At 53.6% G+C, this 24,387-nt stretch overlaps 2 protein-coding genes across 2 annotated transcripts in view; one reads left to right on the top strand and one right to left on the bottom strand.

Annotated features, from left to right (window-relative positions):
- Positions 1-4,827: 4,827 nt before the first annotated feature.
- GPRIN1 (G protein regulated inducer of neurite outgrowth 1) lies at positions 4,828-7,800 on the top strand (the record flags this gene model as incomplete). Its single annotated transcript, XM_081136068.1, has 1 exon — positions 4,828-7,800. The coding sequence occupies exon 1, from the start codon at positions 4,942-4,944 to the stop codon at positions 7,798-7,800; it is 2,859 nt and encodes a 952-aa protein (XP_080992194.1). The 5' UTR covers positions 4,828-4,941.
- Positions 7,801-8,663: 863 nt separating this feature from the next.
- The window catches only part of CDHR2 (cadherin related family member 2), a 32,832-nt gene continuing 17,108 nt past the window's right edge, over positions 8,664-24,387 (bottom strand). Inside the window, exons 13-32 of the mRNA XM_081136067.1 lie at positions 23,661-23,816; positions 23,416-23,577; positions 22,856-22,917; positions 22,140-22,383; positions 19,960-20,199; positions 17,519-17,588; positions 16,776-17,381; positions 15,875-15,946; positions 15,419-15,468; positions 13,895-14,046; positions 13,638-13,746; positions 13,461-13,549; positions 12,966-13,034; positions 12,782-12,859; positions 12,627-12,687; positions 12,415-12,539; positions 11,767-11,880; positions 11,605-11,685; positions 11,270-11,327; positions 8,664-8,978 (exon numbers count right to left, since the gene is read on the bottom strand). Of these exons, the coding sequence (XP_080992193.1) occupies positions 8,841-8,978; positions 11,270-11,327; positions 11,605-11,685; positions 11,767-11,880; positions 12,415-12,539; positions 12,627-12,687; positions 12,782-12,859; positions 12,966-13,034; positions 13,461-13,549; positions 13,638-13,746; positions 13,895-14,046; positions 15,419-15,468; positions 15,875-15,946; positions 16,776-17,381; positions 17,519-17,588; positions 19,960-20,199; positions 22,140-22,383; positions 22,856-22,917; positions 23,416-23,577; positions 23,661-23,816 (2,736 nt within the window). The 3' untranslated portion in view covers positions 8,664-8,840. The remainder of the gene's footprint in view (positions 8,979-11,269; positions 11,328-11,604; positions 11,686-11,766; positions 11,881-12,414; positions 12,540-12,626; positions 12,688-12,781; positions 12,860-12,965; positions 13,035-13,460; positions 13,550-13,637; positions 13,747-13,894; positions 14,047-15,418; positions 15,469-15,874; positions 15,947-16,775; positions 17,382-17,518; positions 17,589-19,959; positions 20,200-22,139; positions 22,384-22,855; positions 22,918-23,415; positions 23,578-23,660; positions 23,817-24,387) is intronic.

Here is a 24,387-nt window from a genome sequence, read left to right as displayed (position 1 = left end):
CTCCTCAGACGGGCCTTCCTCGAACATGTGTCAAACCAGCTGCCCACTCCTTTGTCTTCATAGCATCTATTATTATTTGAAATTACACAACTTATTTCAACTTATGTCTATTCACTGCTGTATGCCCAGTACCAAGAACAGTGCATATGTGCTAAATAAGTGTTGAATTAATAAATGAATTCCTGCCCTGGCCCTGGTCAGTGTGGTTCAGTTGGTTGGAGCGTTGTCCTGTGCACCAGAAGGTTGCAGGTTCGATTCCCAGTCAGGGCAAATACCTAGGTTGCAGGTTCAATACCCAGTCAGGGTAAATATGGGAGGCAGCCAATCGATATATATCTCTCACATTGATGTTTCTCTTTCTTTCTCTCTCTGTCTCTCTCTCCCCTCCTCACTTCTCCCTCTCTAAAAAAATTAAAAAAAAAAAAAAAAAGAATTCCTAATTAGCTAGTAGAACTTAGTGCTAGAAGGGGCGATTGCTCTCTAGTTTACCACAATCCCCACCGCTCCCACTTGTCTCCCTCACCCTGAGGATGTCAGGAGTCTTGAATCATCTCACTCTGCTGTTTTTCTTATGGGAGAAAAATACTTATCTGTGCCCATATCACCATCTAGAGGCAAAAAATGAAGATGGACACAGTCCATACCACTCAGATCTGACGCTTGCCTAATCCTTGTAAGCAGTGACCTTCCAACTCATTCATTTTTTATGCTGCTGAAAACCAGATCCAAAGAATTCTCGGCAGACCTCTCCTGTGCTTCAAACCTACCTCACAGCCCTGGCCGGTGTGGCTCAGTGGTTAGAACGTTGGCACTGAAGGGTCACAGGTTTGATTCCGGTCAAGGGCACCTACCTGGGTAGCAGGTTTGATCCCTGGTTCCGGTCGGGGCATGTGCAGAAGGCAACCAATCGATGTGTATCTCTCATCTCTCCCTCTCTCTCTCTCCCTCTCCCCCCTTCCCTTCCATTCGCTCTAAAAAAAACCAAAAAAAACAAAAAACAAAAATCAATGAAAAAAATATCCTCCGGTGAAGATTAACAACAATAAAATCCTGTCTTACAGCTGCTCCCGGACATTCCCCCATAAGTCCCACAGGCACCCACTTGACCTTCCTAAAACCCAGTGCCCACCATTATCTGTAAAACTACCCCACCCCCTGTGTCCCCATTTTGGTGATGACCCCCACAAGCCCCCCAAGCTCCATAAGCCCAAAGCCTGAGGACCTAGTGGTGAACAGTAGGAGCTAAGTCCCCATCCAGGGACCTAAGGTCTAGGTAGAGACTCGGAAGTGTAAAGGGCTGAGTGACGTGCGTGTGGTTAGGGAAAAGCAAGAGACTGTGGGGACCCCGAGGGAGCTGGTGGACAAAGAAGGCTCATGGGGCAGGAGGAGGCATTTAAACTGCCACCTGACGGTTGAAAGCAAGCCGGGCAGGAGGGTCTGTAGGGGCCTTGGTGAGACAGATGTGAAGCCATGGAGGGACCCAAAGAGGTGGCACACGTGTACATGTGTGAGCGAATACGGGTGCATTGCATGTGTGCATGAATGTGTGTGAGTGCAATGGATGTGTGTGCGAGTGAATATGGGTGTGCACGTGCATGTGTGTGCATGTGCGTATGTGCATGTGCATGTGTGCATGTGCATGTATGTGCTTTGGGGAGGGAGTGCATACTGAATGATACAGCCGGCAGGTCAGTGAGTCTGCAGGATCTTCAAAGCACATTATGGAGTTAGACTTGACCCTAAAGGAACGGGGTCATTAAAGGTTTCTTTCTTTCCTGTTTTGTTTATTATTATTATTATTATTTTTTTAAATTCTCACCTGAGGATATTTTTTCCATTGCTTTTCAGAGAGAGTGGAAGGGAGAAAGAGAGAGAGAGAGAGAGGGAGAGAAACATCGATGTGAGAGAGACACATTGGTTGCACACGCCTAGGGATCGAGCCTGCAACCGAGGTACATGCTCTTAGCCAGAACTGAACCCGGGACCCTTCAGTCCACAGGTCAACACTCTAACCACTGAGAAAAACCACCTATGGCCCTGTTTTGTTTTTTAAAAAGTCATAACCCAAATTCAAACTTTACAAAGGGGCATACAAAAAAATCTCTTCCACTTCCAAATCCTTGGTCTCACTTCCCAGAGGCAATCCTTACTAAAAATTTCACGGGCTTCCTTCTAGAAACATTCTCTTTATAACTAAACCATAGCTGTGAGTCTCCTTTTCCTTGGCTCCATGCATGGGATCCCACTGGCCATGCTGTCCCCTGGCTTTTTTCCCTTTTTTTATTTTGGGCATCTTTCCTCTTCACTCCACACATCCGCACAGCGGTGAGGGGCCCCAGGGGTTGTCCTGCATTGCCCGAACCCACGTCTTGGTTGTCTTATCACCAGCCATGTCCTCGAGCACCCTCTGTGCACCATCAGCCTGTTTTCAAGACCATCCCGGAGGTGGGCGTGCTGGCCCAAATGCTATGTGCACTAGGAACTGTGATAGGAATGATAAATGTCCTTCCAAAACGATTACAGCCAATTGACTTCCCCAGCAAGAGCCAGAGGAAGTGAATTGCACGGAAAGATCATTCAGTCACTCATTCAACAAATATTTATTGGGAGCTATGCTACTTGCTAGTCATTGACTAGCTTACTACTTGCTAGTCATTGCTCTCAACCCTGAGGACACATCAGTAAATGCAACAAACTCCCTCCGCCCCTTGCAGGAGCTGACATTCTAATGGGAGAGCCAAGTCGTAAGCAATAACCAATGTAATATGTCAGAAAGGGACAGGTACTTTGAAGAAAATCTGAGCAGGACAAGGGAGATGCAAAGCTCCAGCCAGTGTTGGGACAAGGCTGTTTTATACAGGATGGGAGCAGACCATGCAGGTATCAGGCAGAAAAGTACTCCAGGCAGAGGAGACAGCCAGTGCAAAGGCCCCAGGGCAGGGGGTGTTCGAGGATCAGCCAGGCAGCCAGTATGGCCAAAGCAGCATAATTGAGGGAGAGGTACTGGGGCCAGAAAATGCAGTCTCATGGGCCATTATAAGAAGGTTACTTTTACTTTGCATGAGGTGGGGAGACACTTGCATGGTTCTGAGCACAGGAGGGACATGATCTGCCTTGGGTCTTTTTTTTTTTTTAATATCTTTATTGATTTCAAACAGAGGAAGGGAGAGGGAGAGAGAGAAACATCAATGATGAGAGTCATTGATCGGCTGCCTCCTGCACGTCCCTCCTCTAGGGATCGAGCCCACAACCCAGGCATGTGCCCTGACCGGGAATCGAACCTCAATTGCCTGGATAGTAGGTCGATGCTCAACCGCTGAGCCACGCCAGCCAGGCTGCCTTGGGTCCTATTAAGATTCCTCTGCTGCTGTGTTGAGGTGTTTGAGGTGAAGGAAAAAGCAGGGATGATCCAGGTGGGAGATGGTGCAGGTTAAGCTCAGGGTGGTGGCCAGATTCTGGATATACTTTGAAGGTAGGTCTATTATGTTTTGCTGATATATGGGATGTAGGCTGTGAGAGAAAGTTAAGGGTGACACTAGGGATTTTGGGCTGAGCAGTAGCGAGGTGGCTTTGGAGATGAGGGCAGAAAGAGCAGGTTTGAGGCTTGCTTTGGCTGCCAAGTGTAACAGTTTCTCGCAGACCCAGCTGCCTGCCAGATCCTCTCCCTGGCTGTCCCCCAGGTACCACACACTTGGCTTGTCCAAAATGCAACTCCCCCTTCCCCCACATCTCCTGCCCAGCACCATTGCCAGGCAACCCACCCACCCCCAGCCAGAATCCTGTGGTCCACCCCCACCATCACCCCCTACAGCCAGCTGGTTCCTGTCAGTTTTCCCTCAGACCTCTTAATCCTGCCGGCTCCCATTCCCCAGGACCTTTCCTGTACCTCTCATCTAGACCATTGTAACTGCTCAGGGTCCACTGCAGAGAAGGGGCTGGGTGAATGAATGAAACACTGGATAAATGAGAGACTGAATGAATACTCGACCAGCCTCCTCATAAGTCTTGGCCAGTCCCTCTCCTCCAGCCCAGACTCCACATCAATCCAGAGCAATCTTTGAAAACACACATCGGACTATGGCCCTTCTTTGATATAAACTGTTCACAGCTCCCCAGGGCCTACACAGACATAACTGGTGTCCTACCAACATATTTTGTTTAGCCCTCATAGTGGTGTTGTTGTTGTTTAATCTTGAATTGATTAGGATATTTTGCATTAAAGTGCTGGGTTTCCCACTCCTCACTGGTACTACCAGGATGCATTTCTCCAAAGCAGTACTTGGCTGGTAGTAGTAGTTCCCCCCTTAGACAGGGCAGTACTCTCCAGTTTTCTATAGTCTTCACCACTCCCTATTGTTTTATACTTAGCCTGCTTCCCTCACTTATATTACTACCTGGCCCCAATGGCATCAGAGTTTGTGACTCATGGGCTAAAAGGACAAAAGCATAATTTCTAGATAGCATGTTGCATGGAGTGGGCTGACAAGGAAGGTGTGACGGTAAAGGAAGCTGAAAAGTTAGACTACGGCCAAATTGTGAAGGGCCTTGAATGCCATGTTAGGAAATCAGGGTCACTGGGAGTAGTGAAGCAGGGGAAGGATGTGGATGGGTTAGTGTTTTTAGCCCACCCCCTCTGGACATGAGGGGACCAGATGGGGGCAGAGAACCTGGTGAGGAGGCCTGGCTGCTGGGAGGAGGGGGAGAGAGGAGGCCCAGGTGGAGCTCCTCTCGGTTGGGCCTCTCCTGAGTCTGAGCCTGCTCTCTCTGTGTTTCAGAACCTGAAAGCAGCCTGGGGCTGCAGCATGGTCATGAGGGCAGTTGGGCAGTGCTGAAGAACCAGCCTGGATCCAGTGGCTTCAAAAGGACTCCAGCCCTCCACGACCCCAGACCACAGCCCTCTGCCACCCACAGGATGGCAGCCTGGGGGCTGGGAGCCCGGCCATGAGGGATTACTGCCCCTCCCCGCTAAAGGCCAGCCCTGTATCCCCCAGGCACATCCCTACCCAAAGCCCAGGCATGGACTCTAGACACAGCAGCCCCAGTGGGGCTGGGGAAGGGGCCTCCTGTTCTGAGGGTCCTGGTGGGAGTTTGGCCTGCCCATCCCTGACCTACATCCCTTCCCAAGAGGCAGCCACCAAAGAGACAGTGGGAGCACAGGGAGCCTCAATCTCAGGGACACCAGAAATCACCTTCTCTGGGAAGCCAGAGCAAGCGTCCTCAGCGAAAACTGATCCCTCATCCTTGGAGAACAGAAATCCTGTGTTCTTGGAGAGGATGGACTCCAAGTCTTCAAAGAAGTCAGATTCCACTTCCATAGAAAAGGAAGATGCCTGGTCTTTGAGAAAGGCAGATCCCGTGTTCATAGGAAAGACAGAGCCTGCAGTCTTGGGAAAGGGGGAACCTGTGGCTTCTGGAAGGATGGATCCTGGGACCCCAAGAAAGGAAGATCCTGAATCCTTGGGAAAGGTAGATCCTGCGTGCTCCAGCAAGGTGGGTACAGTGTCGCCAAGGAAGAAGGATCCTATACCCTCAGCCAACGTGGATCCTGCATGCCCAAGACAGGAGGAGTCCCAGTATTCAGGACAAAAGCTGCTTGTGTCCTCAGAAGAGGTGGGTTCTGCATCTGTGGGCAAGGCAGATCTTGTGTCCTTGGGAAAGAGAGATCCTGGGCCCTCAGGAAAGGCGGATCCCAGGTCCTTGGAAAACACCGATTCTGCATCTGCAGGAAAGACAGATCCTGGGTCCTTGCGAATGCTGACTCCAGGGTCATCGGGGAAAATCGAGCCTATATCCCATGAAACTGTGGCTCTGGAGTCGACAGGAAGGAGTCAACTCTTGGAGACGACAGGTCCTGTATCTATGGGAAATGCAGAAACTGTGTCCTCTGCAAAAGAGGACCCTCAGTTCCTGGGAATGATGGATCCTGCCGCCTCAGGCCAGAGCGATCCTGTGTCTGTGAGAGTGACAAAAACCGGGTCTGCTGCACAGGTGGCTGCTGGGGCTTTAAACAAGGCGGGTCCTGTTTCTTTGGGAAAGGTAGATCCTGTGTCCTCAGCAAAGCCAGAGCCCTTGTCTCCTGGGCAGGCTGAACTGACGTCTGTGGGAAAGACAGAAACTGTATCCTCACAAAAGGAGAGCCCAGTGTTTTCCAGAAAGGTGGGTCCCATTATTTCTGTAGGAGATATAAAAACATCATCTTCTGGAAAAGTGAATCCTGAATCTTCAGGAAAGATAGACCCTGCACCCTCAGCTCCAGGGGATCCCAAGTTCTCGGGAACAGTGGGACCCTCATCCTTTGTAAAATCTGAGGCAGTAACTCGGGGGAAAGCAGCTCCACTGTCCTCAGAGAAAGCGGATCCTGTGTCCTCTGGAAAGGTGGGTCCCACAGCCTCAGGGAAGGCTGGTCCCCCCGCCTTGGGCAAGGTGGACCCTGTGAGCAGCAGGGAAGCAGAAACAGTGTCCCCTGGAGAAGTGGACTCCGTGTCTTCAGGAAAGGTGGCCCCCACAACTCTAGGGAAAACAGTCCTGGCACCCTCGGGAAAAGCCGTCCCAGAGGGAAAGGTGAATCCTCTGCCTCCAGAGAAGGGGAATCCTGTGAACTCCACAAAGTTGGAGCCCAGGGCCTTAGGGAAAGCAGAACCCAAGTCCCAGGGCAAAGCGGAAGCAAAGCCCCCTGAACATGAGGGCCCCACTTCATCCGGAGAAGCGGAGGCTGCCCCTCTGCAGAAGGAGAAACCGCTGGCCTTGGAGAAGGGGGATCCTGGATCCTCAGGAAAAGCTGACCCTGTGGCCCCTGGGAAGGCGGAGCCTATGGCCCTGGGGAAGGCGGACTCCGCGCCACCTCCAGGAAAAGCAGAGCCCCCGTCCTTGGGGAATGTGCCCCCCCTGACTCTAGAGCAGGCGGAGGCCTCCTGGGGCCCCAGGAAGCCAGATGGCAAAGCCTGCGGCCCAGCCTCTCCTCCCTCGGGTGCCGCGGGCGCCGGGAGCGGCGGGGCCCGCGGGGAGCCAGCTCCCGCGTTCAGCACCGAGCCCTCCGGCCTGGGCCAGAAAGACCCGGCGGCGGCTCGGGCCCACGGGAGCCCCGGCCCCGAGGCCGCCGCGCCCCCGCCCGGGCCGCGGACTCGCGACAACTTCACCAAGGCGCCCTCGTGGGATGCGAGCGCCCCGCCGCCGCGCGAGGACGCGGGCACGCAGGCGGGCGCTGAAGCCTGCGTGTCGGTGGCCGTGAGCCCCATGTCTCCGCAGGATGGCGCGGGAGGCCCGGCCTTCAGCTTCCAGGCGGCGCCGCGCGCACCCAGCCCCGCGCCCAGGCCACCCTCGCGTCGGGACGCGGGCCTGCAGGTGTCGCTGGGGGCCGCCGAGATGCGTTCTGTGGCCACTGGACCCATGACACCGCAGGCCGCGGTACCGTCCACGGCACCGCCCGCCTTCCCCGAGGTGCGGGTGCGGCCGGGCTCGGTGCTGGCTGCCGCCATGGCGCCCCCGGAGGCGGCAGAGCCCGTGCGCGACGTGAGCTGGGACGAAAAGGGCATGACGTGGGAGGTGTACGGCGCCGCCATGGAGGTGGAGGTGCTGGGCATGGCCATCCAGAAACACCTGGAGCGACAGATCGAGGAGCACGGCCGCCAAGGGGCGCCCGCGCTGCCCCCCGCCGCCCGCCAGGGCCCTGGCCGCGCGGGGTCGGTGCGCGCCGCGCCCCCCGAGGGCGCAGCCAAGCGCCCGCCCGGTCTCTTCCGCGCGCTGCTGCAGAGCGTGCGCCGGCCGCGGTGCTGCTCCAGGGCGGGACCCACGGCAGAGTGATCTGCCCCCTTTTGTACGCCCGGTTTTCCAACTTCTCAGGCTCCCTTCTTGACCCCAGACCCCTAGAAGGGATCCCCTCGACACACGACAGGCCTGCCTCTAGGGCCTTCTCATCGTCTCCTTCTAGCCCCCTCCCCTCCCACACAAATGAACCTGCTCGCCACAGAGCCCAGACCCGACACCCCACTGTCCCCTCACAGCTCTCAGCTCCACTCCCTCCTGGTCACACTGGGTGACCTCAGGGACCTGCTCAGTACCCCCAGCTCTGAGAGCCAAGGTGGGCTCCTGAGATGTCCAGACTGGTGGGCTGCCAGTTCCGCCAGGTCCCCAGAATGGGAGACACTGTGTGCAAAAGCTCCAGGTGTGCAAGGATTGGTGTGTGAGGCCCCAGTGTACAGGGCTCTGAATGTGAGGCCCCGGGCGTGTGTGAATTTGTGCCCTCCCCAGGGCTGCCCCCATGGCCCAGGCATCTCTTGCATGCTGGTAGTCACCCATCCCCAATTCCTGTCTCCCCGCACCTGGCCCAACCCCCGGCCCTATGTCCATCCTCACAGGACACTCTTTACAATTCCCAGAGGGGGAAGGTGGCTGCAGGAGTGCCCTGGCACTGCCGTTGAGGGTTACAGAAAGGTCAGAGGGTCTCAGACAGGTCTGGGGATAACAGAGGTTACAGAAGGTCTCGGGCCACAGGAAGACTGAGTGACATCTCGTCTCGGGAATTGGGGGCAGAACTCATTCTACAACCACAATTGTCCTTTAAAGGCCTCCCTCTCCAGTCCCTCGTATCCCCTGTGCTGTGAGCCCCACAAGCCCCTGAAGACTACTCCGTACCCTTGTCCCCACTCCTCTGGCCCTGGTTTTTGGCTACAAACTGTCACAGTATACATTGGTAATAAAATTCCCCCCAATACTCATCATCTGTGATTGGTTACAAGCAGGACGGAGCGGAGCAACACAATATATTATTATTTTCAGGGATGGCAGGTGTAGTTTGTGGGGAGACGGTCTCTTCCGAGGTAGACCAGAGGAGTGGGGGCCCATCACAGGTCTGTGGTATCCAGGCCCGCGTTGGTGAAGGCCAGCTCCTGCTGCCGCCCACCGGTGCCCGCCTGCCTTCCTGAGAGCACCGTGCTCAGGGGCTCTGTGTCGGGCTCCATCAGGCTGTGCAGGGTCTCCTTCTGTAGGGGGAAAGAGGAGAGGTGTGAAGGGCAGGGGCACGATGGGGTGACATCTCCAGGCCCTAAGGGAGTGGGTGGGCCTTCAAGCACACACAACCAGATGGCTCCTTAGCTGGAGTCCCACCCTGCTCCTCTTGGGGCTTCAGTTCTCTGGCTGTGTCCCAGACGTGGCTCTGGCCACTGAAGGTCAGATGGACTCAAGTGAAGGGCTGGACATGGGGGGACTACTCTGGCCTGTGCCCCATCCACAGACACAGCAGCACTCTGGTGTTCTGCCATCTTAAATAATACCAGGCCCCGGGTCTTGTGTCAAGGAGCCAGTCCAGCACAGTTCCTGTTACCTGCACCCCATGACAGGCACCGTGCTGGGGGTGCAGTCTATCCATTACCCGAAGTACCCACAGGAATCCCCTGAGGGAGGAGTTGTGTGCCCCATTTTACAGATGTGGAAACTGAAGCTTGGAGGGCTCTCATGGCCAGGGATGGGCAGAGCAGGGTTTGGGCCGCTGGTCTTGCTGGCCCTAAAGTTTGTCCCCAGCACAACACTGCCTCTGGTTCAATTTGACATCTCCTCCTGCCAGTGCAACCAGGGCCTCACCCTACTCATTGCCGTGTGCACTCACATCGCCCTGCCTTTTCTTCCCCCTCTTCCTGACATGCTGCGCACACACGCGCACACACACACACAGCTAATCACACACTTCACAGGTGAACCCTTCAGTAGGCCTAACAGCCCCCAGGCTCAGCTGCTCCACAGCAGAGACAACACAGGGTAGAGCCCACCACCAACAGCACCATACCTAGGGCCCTCCAAGGGCGTTTTCAGACTGGGGCTATTCTGGTCCCTGGTAAACAGTGGAACATCTGAGGGATCCCAGGTCAGGCTGAACACTCTCCTTGTGCGCCCTAGAGCCCTTGCCACTAACCCCCCATAGGAGCTGTTGGCAAGGTGCAGCCCAGGAAAATGCTACCTCGCCCTGGAGACAGAAGACCTGGGTTCTAGTCTGCACTGGCCTTGCAAGTTTTCTGACCTTGGGCAAGTCAGCACCCCATTGCCAGGGCCCCTGACTTCACTCCCCTCTGGGGGGTGAGCTTTGGCCTCTGGCAGGAGCCAGCTGCCTGACCACCAGCTCTGGCAGACAAGACTGTTTCCTTCTGCCTCGGTTACCCCCAAACATGTCCATTGGAGTTTTCACCTCAAACCATCTTCAACCAGAGATGAGCTGTTTACCCAGAGACCTCCACCACTGCCTGGTGGCCTGGATTGCCATCTATGACCTCCATCCTTGGGCTCCCATTAGGAGGCCTCCATGTTACAGCCAGGTCCCTGTGCAACATTCTGGTATTTTAATGCCCACGAGAGGCTTTAGTTGACCAAGTCCTTTCGCATAAGGCATCCTCAAGGAAAATTAAGTACTGAAGGAAGGGTGGGGACCTCCAGAGAGCAGGGCATAGCTGAGGGCAGGGGATACCTAACCCCCATGTGTGCGCGCGCACACACACACACACACACACAGCCACAGACTATTAAAGCTCAGTGGGCCTTAGAGCTTCTACTCCAGTGGTGGTTCTCAAAGTGGGAAGGACAGGTGGTAGTTCCTCCCAGTTCTGGCATCCCACCTCTCCAAGGAGAGGACCCACCACCCACCCCTCTCGTGCTTCTCAATCCTGCCTGCACAGGAGAACCCCCAGGAGCTATAACAACACCTTCATGTCAGGCCCACCTCAGCCATCAGATCAGAATCTCTGAGCTGTGACCTAGTATTTCTAAAGAGCTCCCCATATGAGTCCAAGCAGCAGCCCAGGTGTGTGAACTCTTGAGCTAATAGAACCAGCTAATCTATTGAACAAATGAAGGTACTGTTGTTTACTTGAGCCTTTCTCTCCTTTGCTAGGTTATACTCACCTCCAGACCTCTTCTCCCACCCTGCCAGCTTTTATGTAAGGGATATAAAGGCAGGGAACCAGGTATTTTAGCCCTTGCTTTGTGCCAGGTGGTTTTTATACCCTCTCTTACTCCATCCTCATAACAGCCCTGCATGGTTAGTGTTCTGATCCCCACTTACAGGTGATAAAACAAAACCAGAGGGAGAAGTCACCCACACAGGGTCACAGTGAACAGTAGAAGAGCAAGGATTGGACCCCATTGCAAAGCCATAAGGTGTCCCAGGGCCTGCAGCATCCATGCCCAAGTCAGCAGCAGGTCCTTCAGCTCTATCCTGAACCCCACCCCCCTTCAGAGAAGGACCCCAAGTCAGAATCCCCAGGCAACAACTCATCCCCCATCTTGCCTTGGTTTCCTGTGTGTTCTTGTCCACGTCCACAGAGTTGTCATCCAGGGAGTTGAGGCTGTGGAGGAGATGATGGAATTCAGATAATTGGCAGGCCCAGTCCTCCCTATCTGTGGCCAAGAACCACCACTGCCTCTACCACCTTCCCTACCATACCAGTACCAGCACCAACACTACCATCATCACCATTTCTACCACCACCATCACAATCACCACAACCACCTCTGTCACCACCACCATCATCATCGCTACCAGCTCCACCACCATCACCACCACCATCAGCAGCACCATCACTGCCACCACCAACCAGCATGGCTGTGAGTGGCACTGCTCACCTGAGATTGTCCAGGTCGCTGGTGGAAGATTGGGACTCAAAGCCCAGGTCCTTAGTGGGGAGGTTCAGCATGGGATTGGCCCTGGAGAGAAGGCCTCGTCAAGCAGCCGTGTGCTTCAGTTACTCCGTAGGTCCTCTTACCCATCCTTCGAGCCCCACTCACCTCTCAGTGGTGTACATGTTAGTCCCAGGGATGGCAGAGGTTGAGGGCATCACACCTGCTGCTGTTTTCCGGGCCTCCTTGGCAGCTTTTATAGCCCGAAGCTTCCGGTGGTAGCTGTGGGGAACCAGAAAAGGGGTCGCTACTTTCCCTGCACACCCACTGTGTGCCCAGTGCAGGCCCTAGGAGTGTGACTTTACAATGACTCTGGCAGGTAAGAGTATTCGCTCCATTTTGCAGAGTACAAGTAATAACCAGAGGAGGGAAAGGATTTGACAAAGGCCACACAGTTGACTAGTAGCAAGGCCTAAAATCAAATCCAGATGTGGCTGCTGACTGCAGAGGTATTGGAAAAGGTAAAGGAAACAACATTTATTAAATGCATTTTATATGCCACACATCTTGCTGGGTGTGAGATGTACATTGTTTCCTTGAGTGCTTTGAGGAATCTAGTGTCATGCCCATTCTGCAGATAAGTAAACTGAGGCTCAGGGAAGGGAGATGACCTACCCAAGATGTCACAACAGGTTAATGGGGATTTAATACAGATATACCTGATGCCTAAATCCAAACTCTTTTTAACCCCTCCCTTCCAATGGCCCGGCGGGGGTGGGGGGGGAGGCTGGAGACACAAGATGATGGGAACAGCACCTCTTTCGGACACACAAGAGGGTCGTGGTCATGATCACAATGACCAACAGCAAAGCCACTCCCAATCCTATGATGACGGCAGTGAGCAGCTTCGGCAGGTCTGACTCCGGACTCTCCTGGGCACCCTGGAGAAGAAAGAGTGTGAAGGAGGCTTGAGGGTCCACATACATGCCCCCCAACTCCCCAACTACATTCTTCCTGTCATCACTCACCACCACCACGAGTCCCAGCTGCAGCAGCTGTATCATTGAGTCCTCATCATCATGGATCAACCTGTCCACAGAGCCCCGCTCAGGCCCGAGGGACATTGGCATCCCCCGGGCTTCCTGGTCACCCTCCTGCCCACCCCAAGGGCAGCCCCACTCACACATTCAGCTGATCATGTGTCAGGGCCGAACCATTCGGGAAGACAAAGTAGGCATCGAGGTAGGAACGGCCTCTGGCCCTGGGATGGGGCAGGGGGGAAGAGTTAACAGCAGCCTAGAGCCACCAGCAGGCCCCTCCTGGTGCCTCTCCTCCTCACCCCAACCGCTGGGCCTGCGGGCACTCACCGAGCGTTGGATTCTATGTCTTTAATGTTCACAATGTAGACAGTAGTCCTGGTCGCCTGGGCAAGAGCCCTGCAAAGGGAGCAGGTGTCACAGAGGCCCGGGGTAGGGGGCTTAAACGAGGCCTGTGGCCAGGGCTCTGCCGGTGGAATCAGGAATTGCGTGAGCTAGAAAGGGGCACTTGCCCTGCTCAGCTCCACTGGCTGCGCAGGTAGCACAGCTGTGTAAATAGACGAGGAAGCCCTTCCCCTGGGGCTGGGCTGCAGCGTAGCAGGCAGAGTGCCCTCCTGCCGGGCACAGCCGTAGCAACTGTACACGACAGCCCTCTTGAGGTTCCTCCCGCTCAGCCACCCGTAGGCTTCTGGGGACATGCAGAGAGGAAGTGCAGGTGCGGGGCCAAGATACAGTGCGAGTCGGGGCCAGGTCGTCGGCCTCATCAGGCACCAGGCTCACAGGCCGTGCTCTCCTCCGGCCCCCTCCCAGGCTCCCCAGACCTACTTCTTAATCTCGGTCACGCTGGCGCCCACCGCCTCCTTCACTCTGGAGAACTGCAGCCTCAAGCAGTAACTCTGGTCCACAGTGAAGAGCTGTGGGAGGGGGCGCGGGAGGGATGAGGTTCCGGGGGCCCAGGGCGGGCAGAGGACACAGGGGCTGGAGGCAGGGCCCAAAGCTCACATTCAGGGTCATTATGGCTTCCTGGGCAGGACCCACTGAAGGACTGTCCTTGGCCTGGACTGTCACTTGGTAGGTGCCTTGGAGAGTGGAATCAAGGCTGGTCACCAGCCTATGGAAGGTAAAAGGGAACAACTCAGCCTTGGAACTCAAGCTGGAGTCCTCTGGAACCCACTTGTACGTTTCCGAGGATGGGGAACTCACTGACTTGAGGTCCCCTTTGGGCTCCCCCCGCCCCCATCCAGGGCTGCCGCAGTTACTCAATGTGGCCAATGAACACGTCAGCCTCCGAGGAGGTGGAGGCCTGGAAGAAGCCCGGATAAGGGGTCACGACCCCATCCTTGGTGATGAAGTCCACTTGGAGGAGGGAGAAGACGATGGCCCCGTTGCTCCCTGAGTCATTGTCTCTGGCCTGGGAGCGAGAGTGGACAACCTCTGTGGGCCGGGCCAGGCCAGGCCAGGCCAGGGACCCCTCACCCCCAGCAGGAATCAGAAGCTAGGGTGGCCGAAAGGCTGGTCTGCATAATTTCTATTGGTCTTCCACAGGCCACCCCAACTGAGCAAACGCTCTAAACAAATGCAGGTTCAGGCAAGTCCCTCCCTCTGGTCCCCCAACCCAACAGGTTACCACCCAAAGTCCCTTTCAGGTGGAAATCCTGCCCTGCACATCACCACCAACCCCCCAATGGCACACAAACATACACACACAAGCACAGGGACACTCAGATTTCCTGAGCACCTACTGTGTGCCAGGCTCCTTCCCTTGGAGCCCTCATTTCATTGTTTACTGATGTGAGTACAAATTCCCCTAATGAACCATGAAGTGACTAGGGGAGAGGGCACAAATATTTTTATTTATTCTAGTGCCTTTTAGAAAAAAATATAGCCAACACACAGAACCACAAGTCCACTGATGTCTCTATTCAGGATGAAGCCCAAGCTGATGTTTAAGTTTCCAAAAAAAGTTGATTTAAAGAAAATTATTCAAAGCCAAGGCCAGACTCATGACATTGGAAGGCAATTGGCTGAAGACTGGAAAACTGTTTAAGGCTTGAAAGAACCTAGAGAGGGAGAATTACTATCCCTATTTTCTGGGAGGAAACTGAGGCTCTGAGAGAGGCCCTGTCCTACCAAAGACAGCTCTAAGTGGGGCAGGCCAGGCCGTCTATCTCCTACACCCACGTCCTTTCCAAAGCACAGCAAGTGGCACCCAGATACCATTGCCTTTGGGTTAGAGGCCACTGCCAGGAGCTGCCAGCTTCTTGTCTAGGAGGGAAACTGAGTTCCAGAAAGGCATGGCGGCTCCCCAGGTCAGTAAGAGGCCCAGCCTGACCCAGGCCCCAGGCCCCAGGCTATGTGGGAGGCCTTACCCCAGCTTGGCATAGCCACCACCCTCTAATAAATACCCACATCCAACATCATAAAGAATTGAGTATTTTTCTGATGTTGCTCTGGAAATTATTTAACTACAAGAAACCTGTTTAATGTACAGTTGATTTCTCTCTAATACTCAAGAATCCTGTGTAGTGAGACAAATCTAGCCTGCAAGTGGTTTTTATGGTCATGAAATTTTTATGAATACTAAATTTAACAATGAATGGAGTTTAATCATATCAATTAGGCAGGTGTTCATTTCCATTCTGGGGTTTTCTTTTCATATGTTGAAGTCAATAAATTTCCTTTCCATTGTTAAAACATTTAGGGGGCTGCTCAAAGGCCTGAAGGCCTTGGCCCTCTGTTTTCTGGGTTAATGTGACTGACAAAGTCTAGAGCCAAGGACTTACCCGGACAGAAGCCACCTGCTGGTTGGGCAACACAAGTTCTGGGATGATCACTACAAGTGTGGGTAGAAAGGTGTCAATGGGGTCAGAGCCAGTGCCCACCTGGCCTAGTGCTCACCACAAGTTTAGCTTATTTCCCGAAACCTGCCCACAACCTCTCCACCACCAGAGACTCCCATAACAACTACCCTTGAGCCATTAGTTAGCAGGTCATCCATCTCCCATTGTGCAGATGGGGAAACTCAGACCCAGAGAGGGAAGTCCTGGTCCAAGAACAGATATGAATTGGGGCAGAGCTGGGGTAAACACTCAGGTCTCCCCTCCTGTTGGAACCTCGGGGGAGAGGCAGGATTGGAGGCCTTCCTCCCTTTCTAAGGGCCCACTTGGGGTCTAAGGAGGGTCTATGAGAGTTGTCCAAAGGTAGTCCTGGGGGCAGGGAAGGACAGAGTTTCTACTTACCAAAAGTCTTATCCTCAGGCAGAAAATAGGGTGCATTGTCATTTATGTCCTCGATGGTGATGGGGAGGCTTCCTAGGAAACAAGGTTGAGTGGTTCTGGTCTCTAGGCAAAGGCTTCGCCCAGAAAGCCTGGGCCTCAACCATGTTCCCAGCAACCTCGCTCCCATGCACCCGCACTCAGTTCCTTCCCCTGTTCCTGACCTGAGACGCCCACTCAGTCTCCTCTGGCCTTTGTGGGAGGGAGTATCCTTCCCAGACCTCAGAGAGGGTAAGCAACATATCCACAGTCACACAGCCAGAGCAGTGAGCTGGGATTGAGCCCAACCCAGGTATATGTCACCGAACCACTTTATACTGACACTTACTAGCTGTGTAAGCTATGTTATTGAACCTCCCACTCTGTGCCTCAGTTTCCTCATTATAAAATTGTACAGGGATCACCTACCTCATGGACTGTGTGGGAGTGAACTGAAGAAATACTTACCAGGTGACTGGCATAGCCCTTGGCTGAAGTAAGGACTAAGTATATGCCAGCTATTAATGTGGTTATTTTGCTACTTGGGTCAAAGGCGGGACAAAAGTACATGCCTGACTCTGAAGTGCACTGTGTCCTTCATACTACTTCACAAAATTATAGTGTTAGTGCTTGCTATGTGCCAAGCACTGTGCTAAATGCTTTACATGCCTGTTCTCATTTGATCTGCACAGCCAACCTACTGCCCAATTCCACCTGACAGATGGGGAAAATAAAGCTTGGGTAAGTGTCACAGCTTTCCTGGTGACACAGCTGGTAAGAGCTAGAGCCAGGATTTGAACCCAGACCTTGCAGGTTCCAGCCCAGGGCTCCTTCCCACAGCCCCTATGCTGCAGCCTGCCGAGCCCTACATGCCAGGCCACCTCACCATTGTCACTGTAGGCCTGGAAGCGGGGGTCCGTTGTGAGGTCATAGGCCCGCACGACCAGCGTGACCAGGTCACAGGTCTCATAGTCAATGGCCTTGCTCTGACTGATGAACACAGAGCCATTGGCCACCACAGAGAACCAGCCGTGGCACAGGCTGCCCACGTCGACCCCGGCCTTGGTACAGATGACGTTCACAAGCTGCACCTCCAGCTGGGCATCAGTATCCACATCCAAGGCGACCACCCGAGCCACCAGGCCATGCTGCGAGCCATTCTCAGCCACACGGATGCCCTGGAGCGAGGCCGGGCTCAGGGTGGGTGGCTCATCGTTGACATCCTGCACACGCACAAAGATTCCTGCTGTGGCCTCAGCTCCCTGGGGGCCTGGGTTCTCAGCACTCACTGTCAGATTGAAGGACGCCTGGGTCTCATAGTCCAGGCTCACATCTGAGGGCAGCCAAAGGCTGCCCTCAGCCCACCCAGAACCCAGCAGTGAGCCTCGGATCATGAAGTTGTTGGCGCCGCTCCCCGACAGGCTGAAGCTGATGCGGTTGTTGGCTTCCGTCTGGTCTGCATCCGAGGCCTTCACCACGCCCACCAGCACTCCTGCGGCAGAGGGGCAGAGTTCCCAGGGCCCCTGGCCTGACCACTGGAGGCCTCCCCTGCTCCCACCTCCCTTGGAGGGGTCATATGCCACAGTGGGCCCCAGTCCCCATGCCCAGCCTGGCCCAGAGAGGACTTACCTGGGTCTCTCTCCTTCACAAGGAAGATGTAGTTGGACTGGTTGAAGATGGGCACATTATCATTGATGTCCTGCAGACAGGGACAGATCTGAGTCTAGGGGCCTCAGAAGCGCCCAGGGCTCAGCTTCCCCCAGAGCCAGTCTGAGAAACCAACACTTCCTCCAGCCCGAGGCCTAGACTGTGATCTCAGAGGGCACTGCCCACTTCACAGATGAGGAAACAGCTTCGAGAAGATGGAAGCAGCCTAGGTCTCCCCCTGAGGCTCAGAAGCCTGGGGCGGGCCCTCTGAAGTTAGTCATACACTTTCAGGGAGCCCTGCCTCCTCTCTGCTGCTCTCGCCGCAGCTCAGAGCTGTCTTAGGCCCTGTCTTCTGGAAGGATGCTTCCTAGTCCCCCTGTGTCCCTGTCTGGCCCAGCTTGACTCGCATCTCTCCGATTTATTGTGTTGGCACTGATACCACTGTGTTTCCACCAAGGCCCTCGTCCCCTTTCCTCCTGCCTCTCCTGCCCTCAGCCAACCCCACAACACTCGACACTCCTCTCTGCTCAGACACCTGCCAGGGCTGACACCTGGTCCTGCCTCATTCTCTCCCTGTTTTCTGTTCTCACCTTCCCTCTCCAGTGCCGGCTGCCCCATGCAGTGTTGCCACTGTTGTCAGAGCATACAGCCAACTGCTCCTGCCACTTTCACCCCTGACACTGGGGTGTGCTGGGGTGTCCTTGGCTTTTCCAGCCCTCCCCCAGGTAGCCCATAGATTCCTGCTTTTGCTTTCAGCTTTTTCTAAGTAACGGTAGAATGAATATCTTTAAAAACAAAGCTCCCCGTCCCCACTTAACTAGACCTGTTTTCTGATGGCTATTTCCCAGAAATGGCGTGACTGGCTCAATGCACATGGCCAGCTGCCTTCTCGTGGCCTTCCTAACTCTTAACTCGCAGGAGTGGGTAAGAGCACAGCTGTGAGTCAAATCTGGCCCCACCTCTGCCTCGAGTGTGACTTTGACCTCTTTGGGCCTCAATGTCTTCATCTGCAAAATGGGCTCACAGGGCCATAGTGAGGACTAGCTCATGGCTATGCAAGGACCTACTCACTGACTGAATACAGTGCTGCTTCCTTCCTTCTTTGTGGCCCACTTCTATTTTAAGGACAGTTGACAAGCCCTAATTCAGCTTCTGTTTCTCCACGTTCCCTGAGGTATCACTCTGATCCTTGTAGGAAAGTGGCACTTCCCAACCCAAGGGAACACAAGGTTGCTCTGTAACCTTGTGCAGGCTGTGAACTGGACACCTGAGGGGGCTCCATCCACACATCACGAACATAGTCAAGGTGCACATTTGTTACAATGCTTTTCTTTCTTTTCTTTTTTTTTTTGTTTATTTTTGTTTAAAATATTACAGACATCCCTTTTTCTCCCCAATGACCCATTCCACCCCAGTCCCTCTCCCCACCATTGTCTGTGTCCTTGGGTTGTGCATATATGCATATAAGTTCTTTGGTTACTCACTCCCCCTTCACCCACCCGCCCTCCTCCATCCCTCTGACATTCGTCAGTCTGATCCATGCTTCCATGTCATTGAGTCTATTCTGTTCATCAGCTTATTAAGATCTTTAGATTCCACATATAAGTGAGATCATGTGATGTTTGTCTTTCGCTGCCTGGCTTATTTCACTTAGCATAATTTTCTCCAGGTCCCTCCATACTGTCCCAAAGGGTAAGAGATCCTTCTTCTTTACAGCTGCATAGTATTCCATGGTGTAAATGTCCCCCAGCTTTTTTATCCACTCATCTACTGATGGGCACTTGGGCTGTTTCCAAACCTTAGCTATTGTAAATTGCGCTGCTATGTTACAATGCTTTTCTAAAGTAAGAAGACCTGTGGGCTGGTTGCAGCCTTAACCCAGACAGACTAGGTTCAAAACCTCATTTTGAGGCCCTGGGCAAGCTACTCAACCTCTCTGTGCCTCAGTTTCTTGATCAATAAAGTAATAACCATCACTACCTTGCAGGGCCAGCTGTGCAGTAGACACCATAAATGCTTATTTTTGCCACTTCTCTTTGCCCTTGAATGGCGGTGGGGGGGTGGGAGAATTCAGGCAAGTTTGTGAATGGTAATCAGAGCTTATACTGTGCTCACTGAGTGCCTCCTACGGGTCAGGCACTCGGAAACACTTTCCATTCCTTAACCCACTTGACGTTCTTTTCATCCTCACACAGATGAGGAACCTCAGGGCACAGAGAGATCGAGTAATTGCCTGGAGCCACACAACAGGGACCCAGCATTCGAACCCATCAGCCTGGCTTCAGAACTCTCTTACCCGCCGTGCTGCAAAGGGCAGAAATGTAACTCGAGCTGGGGGAAATTGGGGAACTGGCCATCTGTTTGGGAACCCCCCAAAACAAGGCCCATCTTAACCCTCTGCCCCTGGCTAAGCCAGGCCTTACCTCCACAGTGATGGTGACGTTGACCTCAGTGCTGAGGACAGGCACTCCACAGTCAGACACACGCACAGTCAGCACAATTCGGCCCTCCAGGGCGGGATCAATGGCCTCTCTGTCCAGGGGCCCCAGGTTTCTGAGAAGCCCTGTGTCAGGGTCCACTGAGAAGTTGCGGCTGTAGGGACCGGGCAGCAGGCTGAAGTACAGACGGCTGTTGTTGGTGCCTGGCTGGTCGTCATCGTGAGCCTACACGGATAAGCAGAGTTGGGCGTCAACCCTCAGGTGCTATCTGGCCCTCCAGCCACACCTCTTCAGCCCAGCCTCCCCATCCAGCGCTGGCCCATGAGGGCAGTAATTGGGTCTGAATCTGTGAGATGCTGGCCAATCTTCCAGCCTCAGTTTCTGGGTCAGACAACAGCTTGCAAGAGCATCTGAGATGGTCATTCATTCATTCTACAAGTGTCTACTGTGAACCCACAATATGTTGGCCCTGTTTTAGGCACTAAGACTAGAGCGGGGATCAAGGCAGTTCCCTTATGGAGCTCATATTCTAGTGGGGAGGGGGTCATGGGGGAAGTATATTATAGACAGTCAAAGTTTAAACAAACACAAAATAAGAGTGTTTGTTTCTGATTTTCTCATGATGACTATATGTGTTCAAGATTCTGATTTTCTCATGATGACTATATGTGTTCCTGTCTTGCCAGGGTCCTGAACACATGCTTGATTTGCCTTCAGAGTGATCCAGCACAGAAAGTACAACAGGTTCTTCCCTGCCATTGGGCGTTTACACATGCTGTCCCCTCACCCTGAATGGCTTTTCACCTTCTCTGCCTGACTCCAGGCCAGGTTGGTACCTCCACTGGGCCTCCGTGATCCCTATGTTCCCTTCAACATAGCATAAGTGACACCATGGGTTACTGTCCAGTGCCCTCCCCTAACTGAGAGTCACCTGGGACAGGATTATAATGGATTCATCTCAGAAAACCTGGGGTCCAGCAAAGGGCCTGATGCATAGTAGGTGTTCAATAAATGTGGTTTTGAATCCAGAGCTGGGCTACTCTAACTTGGAACCAATTCTTTCCCCTTCCTCCCTTCCATCTTCAGATCTTCATTTCAGTTCTATTGGAATCTTGTATATTAAATGCCTCCTGTGTAGACAACCAGAGGTGGTTTTTCCAAAAGCCTGACCCCATCTGTTCATCCCTCAGCACTCTGAACTCAAGTCAGCTACTTCACCAAGTGCCTCCCAGGGCTCATGTTGGGCACCATGGTTACCGCAGCAGATCTGACATGCTCCTGCCCAAGATGCTCGCAGACCAGGGTGAGAAGCATCAAGGAGCAGGGAAGAAAGGCAGGGCAAGGATGTCTGACCTCCAGCCCAGCACTGCTTTTACTGGCTATACAACAACAGAAAAGGTCACTTAACCTCCTTGGGTCTCAGTTTTCTTCTTCTGTGAAATGGGGACCATTAGATCACCTGCTTCACAAGTCTGTCAGGAGATCAGGGATAGGAAGGTGCTCTGGAAACCACACAGCCCCGAAAAGATGGGAGGACTCCATGGCCACGTGTGTGTTATTCTGATGACCTGGTTACCTGCTTCTCACAAGACCCCCATTCAGATGACTCAGGGGAGAAGCTTCCCTTAGGGGTTTCTCTAGAGCCAATAGCGGGTTTTTATCTCATATATTCATTGAACCCAGTCATTGATCTCATTTCCTTTTTTGCTTTGGCCATTAGGAAGCTCAGAACTGAATTTTCAGCCTATTTCTAGCAATTGTGTGGCTCTGGGTTCTAGATCTGCCTTTGTGCCCTTTAACAGTACCATCCTTATTTCCTCTCTCTCTTTATTTCTTCCGTACTCTTATCTTACTTTTGAACCTAAGCCACCTCAGATCCTTTTTGGAATAAGGCAGAGGCCTGAATTTAAAAGAGCAGTATGTTTTTGAGGGCTTTGTGCCAAGCACTTTACACACATTATCTCATTACTCCCCCAGTGACCTTGGGAATAAGTAGTAAGGTTGCCCTCATATTCTGAAGAGGAAACAGAGGCCCAGAGAGGCTGAATGACTTCCTCATGGCCGCACAGCAAAGCCCAGATGTCAGTACAGTGCCAGCATGACTACAGAGCCAAGCTTGGTGCTCTTCCCCCTGTCCCACCCACTAGATCCAGGCCGGCTTGTACCTGGATGGTTATGGAGACATTGCCCTCCTCCTCCTGCACAAAGATGTTGTAGGAGCCGCTGACCACCGGCTTGTTGTCATTGATGTCCAGCACGTGGATCTCTAGCATGGTGGAGGACGACAGGTTCCCGCCATCGGTGGCCTGCAGCGTGAGGTAGTACACGGCCTGCTTCTCCCGGTCCAGCAGCGTGCTGTTTCTCACCGTCACTGTCCCTGAGTCTGGGTCCACCTTAAAGATATCTTCCCTGTGCATGGTGGCCAGATCGAGCAAATAAAAAGATAGGATGCCCACTTAAATTTGAAGTTCAACTAAGCAATGGAAAATATTGTACCACATCTCATGGTATATTTGCAACCTACTTATACTAAAAAAAATTATTCATTGCCCTGGCCAGTGTGGCTCAGTGGTTAGAGCGTCAGCCCGTGGACTGAAGGGTCCCGGATTTGATTCCAGCCAAGGGCATGTACTTCAGTTGCATGCTCGAGCCCCGGCCCCAGTCAGGGTGCATGCGGGAGGCAACCAATCGATGTGCCTTTCTCACGTCAATGTTTCTCTGTCTCTCCCTTCCGCTCTCCCTGAAAAGTAAAGGGAAAAATATCCTCCCGTGAGGATTAAAAGAAAAATTATTCTTTGCTTATCTGAAATCGCAACGTAACCAAGTGTCTTGTATTTTATCTGGCTGCCCTGCACAGCCCCTGCCCGCCCTGAGGCCTTACCCATTCCCTGGAAGCAGGCTGTAGGTGATGCGGCCCCCCTCGCCCGTGTCTGGGTCTGAGGCCTGTGAGGCAGAGGGACAGACAATGGCACACTGTTCAGAAGCGATGGCACTCACTGCCAACTCCACACTTGATGGGGACAGGACTTCCTGCTCCCTGACAAAAAGGGAGAACCCCCGACACAGATTCACACTAGACGCCCCCCACACACACTCAGGCGTGCATGCACACTTGTTAAGACCCAAGGTTTCAGATGACATGGAGACCACCTTCTCCTCAACACCACCAATATTACTTAGCATCCAGTACCAACCTCCACCCAACTACCTTCCTATCACCAATACCTGGCATCATCCTGAGCACTAGACTACCCACCCCGCAACATCCCCCAACATTTCCAAATATCACCCACCGCTCATAAGATTGGCACCACCTTCGCCCTCCACCACGCACTGTGGTACCTCGCTCTACAAGCTACTCTGCGCCTCCTTCCCTCAGCCATCTCCCTGGTCTGCCCTCCGTGTCTCCCAGCCTGGCCCGGCCTGGCCCCCATCACTCACATGGATGCTGTTGGTCACCACAGAGCCGACTGCACTGTGCTCTAAGACACTGAGGTTGTACAGGCTCTCAGGGAATTCGGGCCGATGGTCATTAATGTCTCTAAGCTGGATGGTCACCAAGGCGACAGAGAAGTTCTTACTGACGAAGTCAGTGGCCACAACCTGAGGACAGGAAAGGAGGCCGCAGCATTGACACCAGAGCGCCCCATGGCCTGAGCTTTCCAGTGCCCCAGAAGGCCCCTTACCTGCACCAGCATCACCGTCTGCTTCTCATAGTCCACCAGCCTTGGGTCCTTCACCAGCACCTGTACATCGGCTGAACCTGCCGCCTTCTCAGGGGAGACGCTGAAGGCTGCGGCATCGGGGCCCCTCAGGGACAGCAGGAAGGTGCCGTTGAGGCCCTGTAGAGGTGGGCTGTATAGTAAGGACCCAACCTGCTGCAATACACTTACCCACACCTTCCCCCAAGTCCCTGGCCTCAGGTCCCTGCCTTAGGAAACCCTCTCACTGAGGTCCCAGGACAGGGATGGTCTCAAAAAAACTAAGGTACAAGGGCCCTGGGAGACTGGGCTGGTCACTAGTCCCTGGAAATGTAGACTTGTCAGAAGAATTCTCTAGGCTATGTGGGCCCCAGGTCTGGGCTGCAGAGATGGAGCCCAGACACACGCACACCACTCTCATGAAGCATTGCAATGAGCCTTCCTTACCAGCCACCACTCACCACCTTTCACCGCTCATACCAACACCAACACCACCAATACCCAGCATCACCCCATTACTGACCCAGCCTCCACTCCACTAAACGCCAACCACCACCAACTCAACACATCCATCCAGCTACCACCACCCAATATCACCCTCCACTCTACATCTTGTACCAACTCAATATCACCAAATACAACCAAACACTATCCATAGTTATTCATCATTCAGTACCACCCAAGTAACCCCCCACTTACGAATGCTCTACAA

This window comes from Miniopterus schreibersii, assembly GCF_964146895.1.
Source record: "Miniopterus schreibersii genome assembly, chromosome: 4".
Lineage (NCBI taxonomy): Eukaryota > Metazoa > Chordata > Mammalia > Chiroptera > Miniopteridae > Miniopterus > Miniopterus schreibersii.
This window is presented reverse-complemented; position numbering and strand designations above follow the sequence as displayed.